The following is a 16,883-nucleotide window of genomic DNA, read 5'->3' on the forward strand; positions in this document are numbered from 1 at the left end:
GTGTGTTATCTGTCACAGTTGCATCACTTGTATGCGTCAGTACGGTACCAGGCTCTTTCCAAACATTTTTCATGAACCGACGCTGTACTTCTAGAAAATGGTTTATAAAGCCAAATTTAATAAATTGCGAGCAAGCAATTTGTGTTTAGTTCAGTAACAACATTTCCGAACCGGGTTAACGCGTTATTCTGGTATGTCCCTCTTTGTATGCCGTCATAACCCATAATACATTTCGTATCGGGCCACAACAACTCGCGTAAGCTGTGTGAAAGTTAGCCTGCGGTTGCTGACGATCTTCTTTAAAATATATCTGAGGGAACTATTTTGATTATTTATCATTTTAAAGATAGTTTGTATTCAATCGGTTTCATAATATTACTAAAGCCGGTAGCTAGCTTTTCGTTTTGGAAGTTGTGCAGGTAAACCTTAGCTAACATAACCCTGAGCGTTTGTTCCTTTAGTTACTAGGCTAGCATAGCTAAAACATTTCACAATGAACCAACAAATCGACTAGCTGTGGATTTTACTTCTTACTAAAATTATATATGATGTTATATACTACAATATGTAACGTAGCCTTAGCTTTTCGAGCCACAATTTTAAACACCATGCTACAATATATATACAGCTGCCACGTACACTAACGCAAGTAACGTAAACTAAATAGCTAACATTGCAGATAAGAAATAAGTTGGTTATAATCGTAACTGTGATTAAGTTTACCATTTATTTTTAAATGTGTTTCTTCCAGTTGCCCTCTTTCGCTTGGACGTATCGCAGCGTGCAGTCTCCAACTCGTTTGCCTCATCACGTCAGTGCAGGATGGTTAATGTTTTGAAAGGGGTCCTTGTCGAATGGTAATGTTGAATAACAGCGTTTTCTATTGTGTAGTGACAATTGTAATAATCTCTAGCTTTTATTTACGAAAATTATTAAAAAAAAAAAAAAAAAAGAAACACGTTAGAAATGTAGCTAGCTAGTACGTTATGGGTATTATGTACTGAGATTTTTAGTCCACTTGTCTTCTCTGTTCGTGTTGTACTGACGTGTTGTCCTTGTGTCCCCTATATCTATGGAACAGTGACCCTGCAATGAAGCAATTCCTCTTGTACTTGGACGAGACATCAGCACTGGGGAAGAAGTTCATCATCCAAGACCTGGACGACACGCATGTCTTCATTATAGCTGAAGTTGTTCAGATCCTTCAAGAGAGGGTGGGAGAGCTTATGGACCAGAACTCATTCCCCTTAACTCAGAAATAAATAGCTTCTCTACGTTTTGGCTGAGATCAAGAGTAGCGTTAAAATAAAGGAACATGTCGTTCTGCGTCAAAGAGACTTTACAACACTGGCGGTTTTGAGTTTTTTAAAATGCAAAAAATATGAACGACCTTCCTCAAGTAAATCAATTAATAGATCGTTGTCCCTTTGTGCATTTGTATCTGTAATCCACTTTTATTTAAGCTGAATGGTTGACTTGTTGAATTTATGTTGAAATTCATGTAAAGTTTCTGACTCATCAGACATTTCATCGCCATGTCTTAAATAAATACAAATGATTTGCAAACATGTAAGGGGTTGTTTGGTTTAATTTTAATTGTGTTTAATAAAATGTTGGCGCAATGTTGTTTGGTTAAATTTATTTTCTCAGTCAGAGTTTATTTCTAAACACTACTTCACATATAAAAACAAATTTGAACTGAAGTTTCCATAAAATCGTAACGTGGCGTGCATGAGTGGACGGATAATTGGTCTGTTAACTTGTCACCTACAGAACTATTTGGACATTGTTAATGAAAGTATTCATTCTGTGAAGTGGATTCCACAACTTGCTGATTTGGGCAGAACCAAATCTGGGCGGTTTGCAAAGGTTTTGTTAGCTGTGCATTAGTTAATTTAATGCTCTTCAGGTTATATATGGCTGATTAATATACTGATAACAAATCACCACAGATTGGTTACACCCACCCTGACCTTGCAGTGGAGTATTGGTTTTCATGCTAGGGCCAAGCTCTGATGGACTGGCCAACTAATGGCACCATCACCAGCCATTTTGTTTCACCAGGATGTTTCTTTACCAAGCTGAGTCGTCTGAAGCTGTCAGGGAGGAGAAAGATACAGTGCGATTATATTTACATAAAGAAAAATGTCAAAGCAGTTGTAAGATTTTTAGTTCAACTACAAATCTTCAATACAGAGGTTGTGCCAAAACGCAATACTTGGGCCCACTGATGAAAGAAAGCCTTAGTTCACAGCTCACAAGACTTCAGTATCACTGTAAAGACTGACAGTGCCATGTTGATACAATCAGCCAGGAGAGGGAGAAAGGTGAATGAAACTGACTCGGGAGTGATTAACAAAGCAGAGTTGCTAAGGCATTGTGTGACTCTTGACAGAAACTAATCATCTCACTCACCAATCATCACTGGTACCACTAATCAAATCACAACTAACAGCTTAAAAGAAGGCCAAGACAGACAGTCGGGGTGCATTTTGACTTCGATGCTCCCAGAGTACATGCTACGTGTATTTTCTGTTGCTGCCATATTTTGCCAATAAAGACAGTTTCTACGAAGACCAAGATTTTCTCGTCCGGAACCTTATTTTTTCTTACACAGTGTTATGGTCATAAAACAAAAGTAAATGTTAAAGTGACAAAACTATTTTCTTCTTCAAGAAAAATCTAATGCAAACAATGGGTTTCACGACTGCAAAGTTTTAACAAGCTTTAACATCAGGAGATGTGATTTTTGATGCAAAGCCCCAACTAGCTGAGGTAATGATTTGAGTGAGGTGCCGAGTGACAGATATCAATGCCGGGAATTGTAAGACCTAAATTATGGAAAATATAAGACCTAAAAATGTTTGAGCTAAGTTAATGTTATGTAGATATTTTTGCTGCTGTCTCCAACACCTTAATTATTCTGTAAATGCATCTGTGGCACCTGATGCTGTTTGAAATGTAAAAATATGAATGCAGTAGTGCTATGAAAAGTCAACTTTAAGCGGTTAATCTGCATAACAATAATAATAACGATAATAATAATAATAATAATAAAGTCAGCAAAAATAGGGTGCCTACGCACCTGCGGTGCTTGGCATCCTAAAAATATATATATATTTCAGTTTTTTCTCCTTTCAACTGCAGTGATGCAGTTGTACTGGAGGGGATGTGGTAAGTCAACCCAGGAAAAAAAAGAATCATGTGACAGTCACGTGACTCTGGAGACGGGCCCAGGCAGAGTGGCACAAGGGGTAAGCCGTGGATTGTTATTCATAGATATTTTCGGCAATACACCCCAATAAAGTGAGTTTCGCATGATGTTATTATATTAAATATGGGTTCATTGGGCCAGTATAATTGGCTGCCCAATTTCTAGAATTTTCGGACGACCTGCAAGATAGCTTTCTAGCTTGCATGTAAAACATGAATAAAACGGGCTTTTTACTTAGCAGAGCTAGCTAGCGTGGTTATTCATCAAGCTAACTCGCTAGCTAGCTACAGTTTCTTGCCTTTTGTGTTTGTAAAAATACGGGCTGTTTTGTCGCATTCTGCTTGCTAGAAACTAGTAATTGGTGGCTAGGTAGTCTATACATGCTTACTTGAAAATGTATTTGCGGCGTTTTGCTTTGTGTGCCAAGCTTGCTTGTTGGATTACTATAATACTATAATAGCTAACTTGCTATATATCTGGTTAGCTAAATTATCGCTGTTATTTTGGCGGAGGGGTTGTTCTGTTGCAAAGTAATTCCGCTAGCTCGCCAGCTTGCAAAAATACTGGCTGAGTAACTAGCTTCCGAAGCTAGCTGGGTAGATGTCGGGTGGCGTTCCGTTTTACAGGTGTCATTGGTTTCCCTGATTCACAAAATATGTATCGTTACAGTGTTAACTAAAGGGCAGGGCCTGAGGGCTATCTTAGAGAATTTTCTAAATATGTGAGATGCAAATATTGAAGGTGTCGGTGCACAAGTAACATTTGTTTTTATATCGCTATCTACATTTTTTCGCAGTCTTGTCTGCTTGTGCTAGATATAGCTAGCGTCATACTGGTTATTAAGTACTGTAGATAATACAAACTAGCGAGATGCATACATGATCATTTATTGTAATTTCGTTAAATTGTCTGTTTATAGAGACGAAATATTTTGAAGCTCATATTATTGTTCGCTTTATTCCAGTTGTTTATGTTGCCTTGCTAGCTATATTTTTGTTCAGTAATGAACTACAGAGCAACGGAGCTAGCTAGCTGACAAGATATTTCGATATAATGGTACTGTCATCGTAGGCTACAACCCCCACCAAACAGTCACGTAACTGGACTTTGTTTCCTCAGTCGGATCATGGGATAAACGTTTAGTGCTTCACAGTGTCTGATGGATTGAAATGATCTAAGAGATTATGGAAATTATATGCTTCGAATGACCACCCACGCTCTCTCTCTCTCTCTCCCTCCCCGTCCCCCTCCCTCTCTCTCTCTCTCTCCCCCTCCCTCTCCCTCCCTCCCTCTCTTACACACACACACACACACACACGCACAAACACACACACGCAGGCACACGGGTAACTAGCTGTACAGTTTTCCTAAGTGGTACGTATGCAGCGACTGGGAATATGCCTCATTACCATTGGGTTTGCCCGCGGGTAAACACAGTGGTGGCGAACAGTTTGTTTCTGTCACAGCTAGTGTATGTTTTCTTTCTGTCGTCATGAATAAAAAATGAGCTAATGTTTCCTTTCTGTATTTGTTTCGTCACTTAGAACGCCTAGACGGGATCCCCGACGTTGATTGGAGGCAAGGACGGTGACGGAATGACGTTACCGGGAGAAGGGACCCTCCTGCCGATGGACAGTTGATGCAAGGAGTTCAAAATTATTTCAGGCACATAATTCCGACTTCGACAGAGCAAGCAGTACCGTCCAGCGATGATGTACTGAATTGGATCATGCCCCGGATATTCTTCATCTGGAATCAAGATTAAGATTTTAGCAGAAGACGTCGCGTGGTCTTCTGCAAGGAGGAAGCGCAGTTGGATATCTTGGGGGACTGCTGCAATAAAAATTATACCTGATCGGAAAACGTCCAGAGGCCAAGTGAAGCTTTTTAAAAGATAACACCCTGCATTTGTTGGATATAGATACAGCTAACATCCACAGCCGCAGTTAATGGTTTGGTACAGTGAGCGTGCTTATGTAATTGCAGCTGGCGTGTTCCTAAAGCAGTCTTTAGAAAAGGGGAGTCGAATTTGCGTTTCATTTGATCCGTTGAACCCGTCTGGCGATTTAATAGCAGTTGAGGTTAGATTACGTAACGAGTTTCCATTGTTTGGAATATATAAAAATAAATGGATAGAGAGGAGACAGTCTCTCCCAAAGTATAGAAAATAAGTAAAACAAATCAGTCGTTTAAGTACTGCGGTTAGTGTACATTTGGGATGCTGTTAAGCTGGTGTGACATCAAAATGACCTGATTTGCGTGCCTTTTTATTTATGCAATTTTTTTACGTTGTCTCTGATATCTGGATAACCATAAACTATCAAATAAGTCCGTGTATCCTCTTCTCAAATCAATAAAACGGTCTCAGGCACTTCGTGTGGACGTGGGGTTTAAGTTAACCTACTGCTGTGTGGAGAGAAGTATTTGAAAACGGATATTTCTTGCATCACTTTAATTGTCTCGGAAAGACCTGTTACTCAATACCACCATTGTTACTATGCAGCGTGTCCGTTCTCTGAAACGTCTCACAGAAGAGCAAAAATAAGACCGAGACCCAGAGCGACTGTCGTTCTGGGCAAGAGACTGATCCCTAAACTCCAATCACTTTCCCTAACGGAAACCGGGTCTGTCTGGCCAGCCCGTAGTTATGTTCGCGGCGGTGGAACATGGACCAGTCCTTTGCAGCGACTCCAACATCCTCTGCCTGTCCTGGAAAGGGCGCGTGCCCAAGAGCGAGAAGGAGAAGCCCGTGTGCAGGAGGCGATATTACGAGGAAGGATGGCTCGCGACGGGGAACGGGAGGGGGGTGGTCGGAGTAACTTTCACCTCTAGCCACTGCAGACGCGACAGGAACACCCCGCAGAGAATCAACTTCAATCTAAGGGGACACAACAGCGAGGTGAGTTGTTTGTTATATCGGATTGCCAAAGCGAATTAAGCCCAGTACCACTACTTGTTTTCTTTGAGATGGGTTTTCTTAACCAACAGATGCTTACTGCCAAGATGGTTTCTTTAGATGCTTTGAAAGCCCAATGCAATTTATTACATTTTAGGAAATTTTTTGGTTACTTTTTCAGGTCTATTATTATTGTTATTATTATTAATATTAATAATAATAATAATAATAATAATAATAATAAGAATAATCTAGACGCTTGCTTTTTATCTGTGGAAACGCCCAATTAATTTATTTTCTTGGGGCGACATAGCTCAGGAGGTAAGAGCGGTTGTCTGGCAGTCAGATTGCCGGTTGGATCCCCCGCCCTGGGCGTGTCGAAGTGTCCCTGAGCAAGACACCTAACCCCTAATTGCTCCCAATGAGTTGATTGGTCCCTTGCATGGCAGCCTTTCACCGTTGGCCTGTGAGTGTGTCTGTGAATGGGTGAATGAAAGGCATCAACTGTGAAGCACTTTGGATAAAAGCGCTATATAAATGCAGTCCATTTACCATTTGCCAAAGTAGCCTGTACGTTTAAAGTTGTGTGTTCATTTGTGTGTGAGATGACAAGATGTTGAAAAACACATTCATTGAAAAGTCATGGTTTGTGTCGAGGTGCTTGGCACGCCCAAGTGTGTATTTTAAACACCAGACAGCAGTTTAATTTATTTTTGATACATACATATTTTCAGAGCTACATCAGATCCTTGAACTCTTTAAGCTGCTCGTTTGCCGTACATACAATTTAATTTCGGTTTTAGCAGATAGGCGCGAGATAGCCCGCGCCCTTTCCTCCCCCTTCAAAATGCCTCGGCAGCGGTTGGTCCACTAAAAGCTGGAGTTCTGGTGGCATCGGTTGCCTGGATAATGGCGTTATTTCCATAAACTTTCCGAACACCACGGCTCTGTTGTTACAGTGAAACGAAAGGCGTCGGATAACATCGCAAATTTTTTGTCTTTGTTGGGTCCCCAAAACGGATAGTTTGATAAACATTCAATTTGGACAGGCTTGCGCACAGCAGAGACAATGTTTACTAGATTGCTTTTTTCGGATTTATGACTTATATTTGTTCTACATTTATTTCTAAACATAAAAAGTGTTCCAAGTAATTTGCCGGCTGTCTGTTTAATTGTTGGCCCTTCCGCAGCGACAAATGTTACAGAAACAGTGTTTCGGTTAAATTAATTATTTTATGCACTCTGTCCAGTAAAAGTAGTCAGTGAAGGATGATGTCAAGTCCATTTACCATTCAGATCTTAAAATATGAATGAAGGTGTGCGTAGATCTTGTGCGATGGTGACACATGACGTTGATTATGCTTATCTGAAATAAATGCGGAGACGTTACGAAGATATTTGAATTTGGGCCTAATGGCAACAATAATTTTGCAAGTGTCCAATTCTTTTCATCCTGATGTTTACATGTCTGAAGTCAAATTGAATTAGTCATCAGAAAATAAAAACGCAGCTTCTTTCTGTTGCTTAAATTTGATACTCGAGGTTGAGTAAAAAGCACTTAGACTAATTGAGGGGTTAGATTGATAGTCCCATTTAGACTGCATTCTGTCATATTCCTGATTGTCTGTTTGAGATGAGGAAATTAACATTGTCATTCCGGATTTTAATAGACATTTATTTCAGGGATGTGCCACGCTAGCAGAAAAATATGTTAACAAAAACCTTTTATTAGGCTGCTTCATCATATAAGTGGGGACATTTTGGCATGGTTTTAGGACCAGAGATGACAAAATATCATCAGTTTTCGTACTAGTATTGAGCGGGAAAGAGCCACCTTCTGTTCTGATTCTTCTCTGAATTTTGGTTCTCCGTGTAAATGGATAGGTGTGTGTTTTTTTTTGTGTGTATGTAAATGTTTGCTTGTTCATACATTTCCATTTGCATGGCTAAAATTCTGCATTTGTTTGAATAGAATTCAATGAATAAGTACAGCCCTCATGGACTGCAGAACCCCTCCTTCTGGTTGACAGGTCATTTTGATACCCACCTGTTAAATGAATTGTGCGTCCCAATAGATTCTGTAATGAATGGCTCATTCTGTTTTACTGCTTGTGTGTGAGTGTGTGTGTGTGTGTGCTTGAGTATCTTTGTCACCTTGTTTCCCCCTTGTTCCTTGGTTCCTATTTGTTGTACAGCGGAGTGGGCGTGGCGTAGGTATTGGGGGTTGGCGTGCGTTGGCCTGGTTACGCCGAATGACCAATGCACTGAATGACAGAAAGCGCTGAGGGAAATGGAGGCATCAAACAGCAGAGCAATAAGAGGAGGACAAAGCTCACTGCCTTGAACGGAACTGATGAACTGGAATATTGTAAGGGTGTTGTTTAATTGTTTTTTTGCTGTCATGGTCTAAGCCACATATCACACAAATCCAGGCCGGCTCGCCAGACCAAATCTCCAGCTATTGGGTTCCTTTCGTTGCATTTCACGTTTCACGTTTTTTTTTGCGGAGAAGGCGCCGTGTCGTTTTCCCTTTCACCTGCGTGTCCTGGACCTGTTTTACGACCGTTCAGCAATCATTCCCTGATTTATTCGCAGCCGTGGGCAAGACTGAGGGCCTGAGTGCAGCCCTCTTTTATTTTTAAAGGATCCAAGATTACAGGGCTTTACCCATTCAGGGGTGTGCCGTATGGTTATTTTAACACGTTAAAATAGAAATATTGCAGTATTTAGTGTAACTAATACGCTTTTAAGGAGCTCTGTGTAATAGCCATCATGCAGAGGGCTAATTTCGCCGTTGACTTTGGACTTGGAATGCAAATGGCGGCTTAGAGATGACGGAACGGCAAAGTAGCTTAAGCTCGCTGGCGAATGAGCGCGAGAGCGCGTGTCTTTCGACGGCTCGTGAGGCGAGCAGTTAACCCCCCTGCGGAGGGTAGCGGGGGTCAGAGGTCACGGTGTAAACGGAGCTGAAGGCTCGATGCGCCGTCCCTTGTTTCTCTGTTTTTGCGGGACGGGGGGGCCCCGGACCCGTCCCAAGGAGGTACAGGTAGTCTCACCGCCCGTCAAACCTCAGGATCTCATGTTAAGACTGTGGCATTTACAATGCTGTTCTCCCAGGGGGACTAACTCAGAACACAGTTTTACACAAAAATCTGTTCATTCAAGTGATGTGAGGCGGACAGGAGAGAGAGAGAGAGACGTCCCGTCCTGCTGGGGTGTGTGCTGTGAGGGGGACAGAGAGAGGGGCGTCCCGTCTTGGTGGGGTGTGTGATGTGAGGTTTGACAGAGAGAGAGGCGCCTCCCGTTTGGTGGGTGGTGACAGAGAGGAAGAGAGAGGAGACATCCCTGTGCGTCCCTGTGTGGGAGACAGGAGAGAGAGATCCGTGTGCTGTGTGCTGTGCGGGGGACAGACAGAGAGAGAGACGTCCCTTAGGTCACAGTGCTGCAGATTCTCTTCCCCGGGCCCGTGCAGGCTTGCTGTCCGCCCGGCTGGCGGTGGGACGGGTGATTTGTTGATACAGCTGCGTGTGTAAATGCCATCTCTGATGCAGATGCCCCGGTGCGGTCCACACCCCTGCACACAGAAGCACACTCAATTATCCCCCCCCCCGCTCGCTCTCTCTCCAAAGAAGGTAATTAAAGTGTAGGAGGGGGAGGCTGGGGTAGCCTCCTCCCTCAGCTGTCCCAGCTCATGAAGAGCAGCCCCCCCCCATCTTTATGGGGGGGGGGTTCTGTGCTTGTCAGATTCTGTCAGGAATTTGGAATAGTGTTTTTTTTCCTGTGTGTGTGGGATTTTCTTCTCCAGTTAAGTGCAGCAGTCTCGTTTGCTGAAGCGTATTCCGTGTGAAATGTGCCGCTGAGAGGCTTATTTGGTGGTTTAAAGGGTCTTTGCTGCCCAAGTTCGGTGCTCAAGTGTTCCTTTCCTCTCGCAGCACGCACACACTTTGGGGAAAACACTTCGGTTTCTGGCCGGAGAATTTAAGACGTCTGTCGCTTGTCTTCACGCTGTCTACGGGTCTTTGGCCCTACTTAACAAATAACAAAATCACAAATAGAATTGTTTTAGTAAATATGTAATTATTAGACATTCTGAGTAACAATAGATTAGGAATCTCATGCTCAGATGATGAAGTAATGGAACAGTCAGTTGAATCTCGTGTATACCATATTTTTTTTCCTGTTCTTACACCTGTGCAGGGTGTAAATTTGCACTCATCTGGATGTCTAAGTCAACCTCCCCCCCCCCAAAAAAAAAATGAGAATGAATTTCAATTATTTTGGTGTTATAATTAATTTTTAGAGCAGTGGATTCTCAGCCTGGAACGGTCCACAGCAGTGAATCACGCTCCCCGTTACCAGAACTGCAGTCTCCTGCATGCTACCGCGGCCGCGGGCTAGTTAGCGTAGCCGCGCCGCACGTACAGTATTTCATATGGGCTTTCTAATGGGCTCCTCTGTGCCCTCTCATAAGCTAAATGAGCGTCTTCTGTTGTCTAGCGTGCGCGTGCATCAAGGCTACCGCATGCGCTAATGCCTTGTTGTATTAACGGAGAGGACACGCAGGCGTACTGTAACGCGAGCGCTTTCTTAAGGCAACGTACCCTGCTGGACACTCGATTGTTTTTTTTTTTGCCTTAAAAGCTTCTTATAAAGTTGACTACGTGTAGTTTGTCTCGCACTCGCTCTCGCCAAGATCAGGAATAAAGTTGTTGCGTAATAGCGTCAACGCTGTTTGTAAATAACGAATAGCCCTGTGGTGCTCCTGAGTGTTCTTGTGAAACAGGCTGCCGGTTGGCTCGTCCTGTTAAGATGTTCTAGAACATGGACCCATTTTTGGTGATGTCACAAACACCAAAGTATGAGTGACTCATTTATTTGAATCAACCAAATAGTTTTGTTGCACCTGTTATGGGGTTACATAGGTAACCAAGTGATGGGATATAAATGGCAAATGTTCTACTCAGTCTGTCTTGTCACAAGCCTTTTTTAACATTAACATAAATTATGCATTAATTTATATTATCATAGGCATTTTTTCCTTAAGACAAGAAGGAACGTGCATTTGAAACGGGTGTAAAATACACCATTCCGGTTTCCCCACAGCCCTCATTTCTGGTTTGCTGGCATTGGGACTGTTTGTTTTTTTTCGTGTCTAACATGAGGTAAAAGGGCGGGAGATTTTGGCGGTGGCACAGGGACAGGCGTGTGTAACTGTACCTCTCCGGACGCTGTGGACTCGGGCCTGTTTAAGTGGGCCTTGGCCCTGCGGAGTGGAGATGTCAGAGAGACGGGGACATGGTGCTACGGAGGGGCGTTTTTTTTTTTTGGGTTGTTTTTGTTCTGTACTAGGGAAGCCTTGTGGCTCTGTTCCTTCTCCATCGGGCCCCCGCAGTCCCTCCCACGCGCCCTCCAAAGCTTCGCGTGTCCTGAGGACGCTGGGTCCGTAGAGGGGAGGCGACGAGTCGCGGCGCGCTCTTAATTTATTTATTACTTTACGGCGCTGTAGAATTCACAGTTGGGGCTCGTCACGGTTGTACTACTACGCCGATTAATCATAGTGTTCTGTTATATCACACGCCCACGCGTTGGTGCTATAGTGCTTTTATGTTATGTGCTTTTTATTGCCTTATTTTGTTGTGGTGGTGGTTGTTGTTGTTGTTTCTGCTGGTGATGTCATAGCGTGAATCACCACATCGTGTTTGATAGGCTTTCACGATGCTAAGCGTAGCAGCTGTGTGCTGTAGGTGCTACCACAGCTCTGGACATGGTACAGTAAGAAATGTGTGATACGCTAGTCGCCCTGTTGAGGGACTATTCTAGTGCATGGATGTGTTCTATGGTCTGGTATCTGTTAAGGTCACTGTTCTAGTGCATGGATGGGTTCTATGGTCTGGTATCTGTTAAGGGCACTGTTCTAGTGCATGGATGGGTTCTATGGTCTGGTATCTGTTATGGCACTGTTCTAGTGCATGGATGTGTCCTATGGTCTGGTATCTGTTAAGGTCACTGTTCTAGTGCATGGATGGGTTCTATGGTCTGGTATCTGTTAAGGTCACTGTTCTAGTGCATGGATGGGTTCTATGGTCTGGTATCTGTTACTGCCCTGTTCTAGTGCATGTATGGGCTGTATGGTCTGTATCTAAGGCACTGTTCCAGTTTGTGGGTGAGCGCCATCCACAATTTTAAAAAAAGAAAAAGAAAAAAGGAATTCACCACATGTGTGAAAATGCCCTAAAGTGTACCGTAAGAGTCGTTTCGATCTAAAAAATGCATGACCTGAAAAATAAATTTAGTGCGTGTCTCAGCCCGTAGATCCCAGATTCATATTCTACTCAAAGCTGAGTTGGAAAAAGGGGGCGGGGAAAGAATTAAAAAGCAATCAAGACTCTGACATACTTATTAATCCAGAGGCAGTGGCAGTCCCACAAGAATACATATCAGAAAAGATCAACTCTCCCCAAATAGAGGAGTGTGAGCAGTCTTTTTTCTTTTCTTTTTTCTTTTTTTTATGTTTGTATTTTAGGAATGCAAAGCCAGGTCTCCAGAGAAAGGCCAAAGTGTTTTTGGTTTTTAAAACGCTCCTGTGGACTGCCATCCAAGGTAATCTGCAGCTAAGAGGGGCATCAGACAGCCCTTAAGTGGAGTCTGACTTCTACAGGGGTCTCCACTGCCTGCTGAGAGAGGGAGAGAGAGGGGGGGGAGAGGATGACAGAGAGAGAAAGTGAGAGAGAGTGAAGGGAGAGGAGAGAGAAGGAAGGAGAGAGGGAAGGAAGGGGAGAGGGAGAGGAGAGAGGAGAGAGAGGGAGAGAGAGGAGAGAAGAGAGGGAGAGGAGGGAAGAGAGAGAGAAGGGGAGAAGAGAGAGGGAGAGGAGAGGAAAGGGGGAGTGAAGGAGAGAGGCGTGAGAGGAGAGGAAGAAGCGGGTGAGGAGTCTCCACGTTCGGCTTCATGCGTTGGGCCAAACTCGGCAGATCCGTCTCATCCAAGGGGAGCCGGTGACACTTTTCTCCTGTGTGTGCGTCCCGTGACTCCAGCTGCAGCTGCCGCACTGTTTGGTTTCGTGCAGATTCTCTCTCCTCCGGCTACGACCCCCCCGTTCAGCCCCCCCCGCGTGTCACGGCGAGGTCAGAGGAAGCTTTTCTCCCACCGCGACCGCACTGCTGCCGCATGGCGGGATTCCCGCCCGGTAAACCTCATTAGCGTTTGGGCGGGACATTAAGGGGGGGATCGGCCTCGGCACGTTCCCCCCGGCACGCCCCGGCACGTTCCCCCCCCTGCTCCCCCGGCCCCCCCCCCCCGACCCACCTCGGCACGTCCCCCCCCCCGTGAACTGCGCTACGCTCGCATGTCTTCTTACCGCGCGCGGAATACACGCCCGTCTTAAGAGCGCCGCGAGGATCGCCGTCGCCGTGGGCGATGTCCGCGTGACGTCTGATCCCGCGCTGTCCTGCTGCTACATTACAGGCGTTCAGCAGACGCTCTTATCCAGAGCGACTTACGCAACTTTTCACATGCATTTACACTGCATCCATTTATACAGCTGGATATATCAGAATCAGAAACAGGTTTATGTATACTGAAGCAACGCATTGCTGTGCACCCACCTCAACACCAGGCAATGTTGAGGAACCGTATATGGCCACAAAACGACATGGATGAATTGCCCGCACAAGTAGGAAAATAATGTACGGGTGCAGACACGAGAGTGCATGTGAAACTACAGGCCTGTGGAGATTCAGATTTTTTTTAGGATTAGTCTATTTGTGGAAAAGTTTTCATTTTGACTGTTTCCTTTTTTAGAGTCAAATTTCTTTTTTGGTCTGAAAGTGCTTCTTTTTGCCAATGTATGTCATAAACCGTCTGAGTTTGAAAGAAATATTAATAACTGTTTAGTTATTGATGCAACCCAGATTCTGGGTGGGGGGTGTTCTGCAGTCTTCTAAAATAGCTGCCTATGATGTGTGCTCACTATAATGGAAGGTAGACTATATCTGCACGAACTTCTCTGAGGACCATTCGCTCTCAAAAAAGTCTAAATTAAGGCAACATTCTCTGTCTTACCTTTAAGAAAATGTTGATTGGTTTTGTTTTGGGAATGTAAAAGTAATGCAGGCTGATTTGGATGACATTAGAGTGGTGATGGTGATTATGGTTATTTTTATACTTCTGGTGCTTGTGTATTGTCTTTATTTTTGAGACCTTTACCAGGGACACATTGGGGGGTTGATTCAGTGCAGCTCAATGTATTTTTTTGGGTAGTAAATAAAATAAAACAAAAACAAAAACAAAAAAAATGTTCCTTAAAGTTGTCTGGGAAAGTTAAGTCTTTGCACTTTATTTGAATAGCCCCATTCCCTCTGATGGCTTTGCCACCCTGTCTCGATTTGGCGTGCGCTCGCGGGCGGGACTTGGGGCCGCTTGACGCCCGTTCTTTGATGGCGTCGGGGACGAGTCGTTCCTCGTTGCGCACGTCAAACTGTGCATCGACTCCGCCAGGCAACACCTTCACGAATCACTATGGTAACGCGCCGGAACGTCGATAACGTCCGCTTTTAACGCCCGGGGGAGAACGCGAGGAGAAGGCGTTTCGAGCTTCGAGTGGCGGCGGCGGCGGCGCGTTTACTCGGCGAGCTGTTTTTAAGTCCGTCTGAATGAACCGGAAACTTCCGAGGTCCGAACCGAGACTCGAGAGGAAGGAAGGACGGAAGGCGAACTGTCGCAGGACACGAGGGGGGGGGGAAGCGTTCAGATGTTGACGGACGTTTAATAGTCACTGACATGTGCTGATGTGGTACCGGTGTAGGGTTGGTTCAGCAGTTTCTCTGCCTGACCTTGCAGACACACTGTCCCTGTGCTGAGCTGTGGGGTCGGCCGACCGGCACCTGCAGACTCAGGTGGGAGGGGGAGCGTTTGGTCTTGGGTGAGCCGCTATCGAGTTTCCGCCTGAGCTCTGATCCTGTGTGCGGGGACTCAAAGTCACCTGCGGGGGGAACGTGAGAAGGAGCCGTCCCGCTGGACGGGGCCACGCGCACCGGATCAGCGCGGCGAAGGAGCCGTCTAAATTTAGCGGCAGGATTTGGCGGAGCGCGGGGGGGGGTGGGGGTGGTGGGGGGGGCGTGTGAATCCCGAGGTGTCCCGTGGGGGCGGGGTCTGTCCGCGCGCTCTCCACGTGTCCCCGCCGGGTGAGCCGGTCGTCTTGGCGATGGCGGATTACGGGGCTAGCGAGGGGGTCGCGGTCGGGCCACGTGTCCCGTGGCGGGAATCGCCGCTGTTCTCGTCTGAGCGGGGGTGCTCTGCGCTCCCGCTCCAAAAACCCGCCACGCGCGTCTGTAATCCGGCGCTAACACCGCTAACGCCTCATCGGCTCCTCTGATTGGCTCCTTCTCCCCCAGCAGCCTCGGTTATGGTTGTAGAAAGTGAACGTTGAAGAGGTTAGCTGGGGGGTGGGGGAGGGGGCGAACGGAGGCTTTGTCGAGCCGGTAGGCTGGCCGGGAAGGACTTTGACAGCTGGCACCCGCGAACGCCGACTTGGGAACAAGCACCTCCAGGCAAAAGGGTGACATTTGGAAAAGAGACGGAAAAAATAACCCCCGTTCGTTTTTTGACGTCAGAGCGGAAAAAGTCAGCGGAAGGCATTACAAAGTTTCTTTGAACGGCACCAACTCCAGGCTGGCTGTAGCTTAGCGCCTGGTTGAGGGCTGAGTGGGCTTTGACCTCTCGAAAGTTCAGCGGTTGCACGTGGGGTGGGGGGGGGGGGCAGTGGAAAGGGGACGGTGTTCGAGGGGCCGGCCGCTCACGGAAATGTGAACAGCGTCAGACCGCTCTCAGAATCGCTCATGTCTGCGCCAGTTTAATTGCCACTCCACCAGACACAAGATGCTTTGATGCTTTGAGTACAGTCTCTCTCTCTCTCTCACACACACACACACACACTCAAACAACCACCCCCTACATATAGTCCCACAAATATAAGTCCTGTACTTCACTTGTGTGAGATTTTTTTTTTTGCAAGCATTTTTAATTTCCCTAGTGAGATTTCAGTGTATTTTCTAAAGATTCTGCAATTATCCTACTTAAGCATTTGAGATGACTATATTGGACTGGATAAGAGGGAAAAAAATAGGCAACCTGCATTCACAGAGCCAAAATGGCTGCCAGAGGTAGTCTCTGCTGCACATGTGATTACACTCAGTCCTAGCACCTGCTAAAGTGTGATTGCTTTTGTGTGTGTGTGCGTGCGTGCGTGCATGTGTACACCTCCATGGTGCTGTGTTTCAGGTGTGTGTGAGTGTGTGGTACTGAGTTACAGCGTGTGTGTGTGATTTGCGTGGTGCTGGGTTACAGCTGTGTGTTGGATTCTGGCAGGTGGTCCTGGTGTGCGGTACTGATGCTGGGTGTTACAGCTGTGTGTTGGGCTCTGGCAGGTGGTCATGGTGTGCGGTACTGAGTTACAGCATGTGTGTTGGGCTCTGGCAGGTGGTCCTGGTGTGCGGTACTGAGTTGCAGCGTGTGTGTTGGGCTCTGGCAGGTGGTCCTGGTGTGCGGTACTGAGTTACAGCGTGTGTGTTGGGCTCTGGCAGGTGGTCCTGGTGTGCGGTACTGAGTTACAGCGTGTGTGTTGGGCTCTGGCAGGTGGTCCTGGTGTGCGGTACTGAGTTACAGCGTGTGTGTGGGCTCTGAGTGTCCTGGTGTGCGGTACTGAGTTACGCTGTGTGCGGTACTGAGTTACAGCGTGTGTGTTGGGCTCTGGCAGGTGGTCCTGGTGTGCGGTACTG

General features: G+C 45.7%; 2 protein-coding genes across 3 annotated transcripts in view; both read left to right on the plus strand.

Annotated features, from left to right (window-relative positions):
* Positions 1–192: 192 nt before the first annotated feature.
* gtf2h5 (general transcription factor IIH, polypeptide 5) lies at positions 193–1,568 on the plus strand. 2 transcript variants are annotated; one of them, XM_064340537.1, is made up of 3 exons: positions 193–256; positions 752–857; positions 1,082–1,568. In XM_064340537.1, the coding sequence occupies exons 2-3, from the start codon at positions 823–825 to the stop codon at positions 1,260–1,262; spliced, it is 216 nt and encodes a 71-aa protein (XP_064196607.1). In that variant the 5' UTR covers positions 193–256; positions 752–822; the 3' UTR covers positions 1,263–1,568. The 2 variants fall into 2 exon arrangements, with proteins under 2 accessions (XP_064196607.1, XP_064196605.1); XM_064340535.1 differs by lacking the exon at positions 193–256 and adding an exon at positions 263–419.
* Positions 1,569–3,154: 1,586 nt separating this feature from the next.
* The window catches only part of LOC135257623 (tubby-related protein 4-like), a 36,373-nt gene continuing 22,644 nt past the window's right edge, over positions 3,155–16,883 (plus strand). The window contains exons 1-2 of the mRNA XM_064340540.1: positions 3,155–3,254; positions 4,759–6,113. Coding sequence (XP_064196610.1) covers positions 5,862–6,113 — 252 coding nt within the window. The 5' untranslated portion in view covers positions 3,155–3,254; positions 4,759–5,861. The remainder of the gene's footprint in view (positions 3,255–4,758; positions 6,114–16,883) is intronic.

The sequence above is a fragment of the Anguilla rostrata genome, chromosome 6 (assembly GCF_018555375.3).
Source record: "Anguilla rostrata isolate EN2019 chromosome 6, ASM1855537v3, whole genome shotgun sequence".
In the NCBI taxonomy this organism is placed as follows: Eukaryota; Metazoa; Chordata; class Actinopteri; order Anguilliformes; family Anguillidae; genus Anguilla; species Anguilla rostrata.

Excerpts from the sequence above, each read along its gene's own strand:
- gtf2h5 (XM_064340537.1), top strand. The coding sequence starts at position 823 with ATGGTTAATGTTTTGAAAGGGGTCCTTGTCGAATG. Across the intron at positions 858-1,081 it reads AAAGGGGTCCTTGTCGAATG|TGACCCTGCAATGAAGCAAT; the intron begins GTAATGTTGAAT and ends TCTATGGAACAG.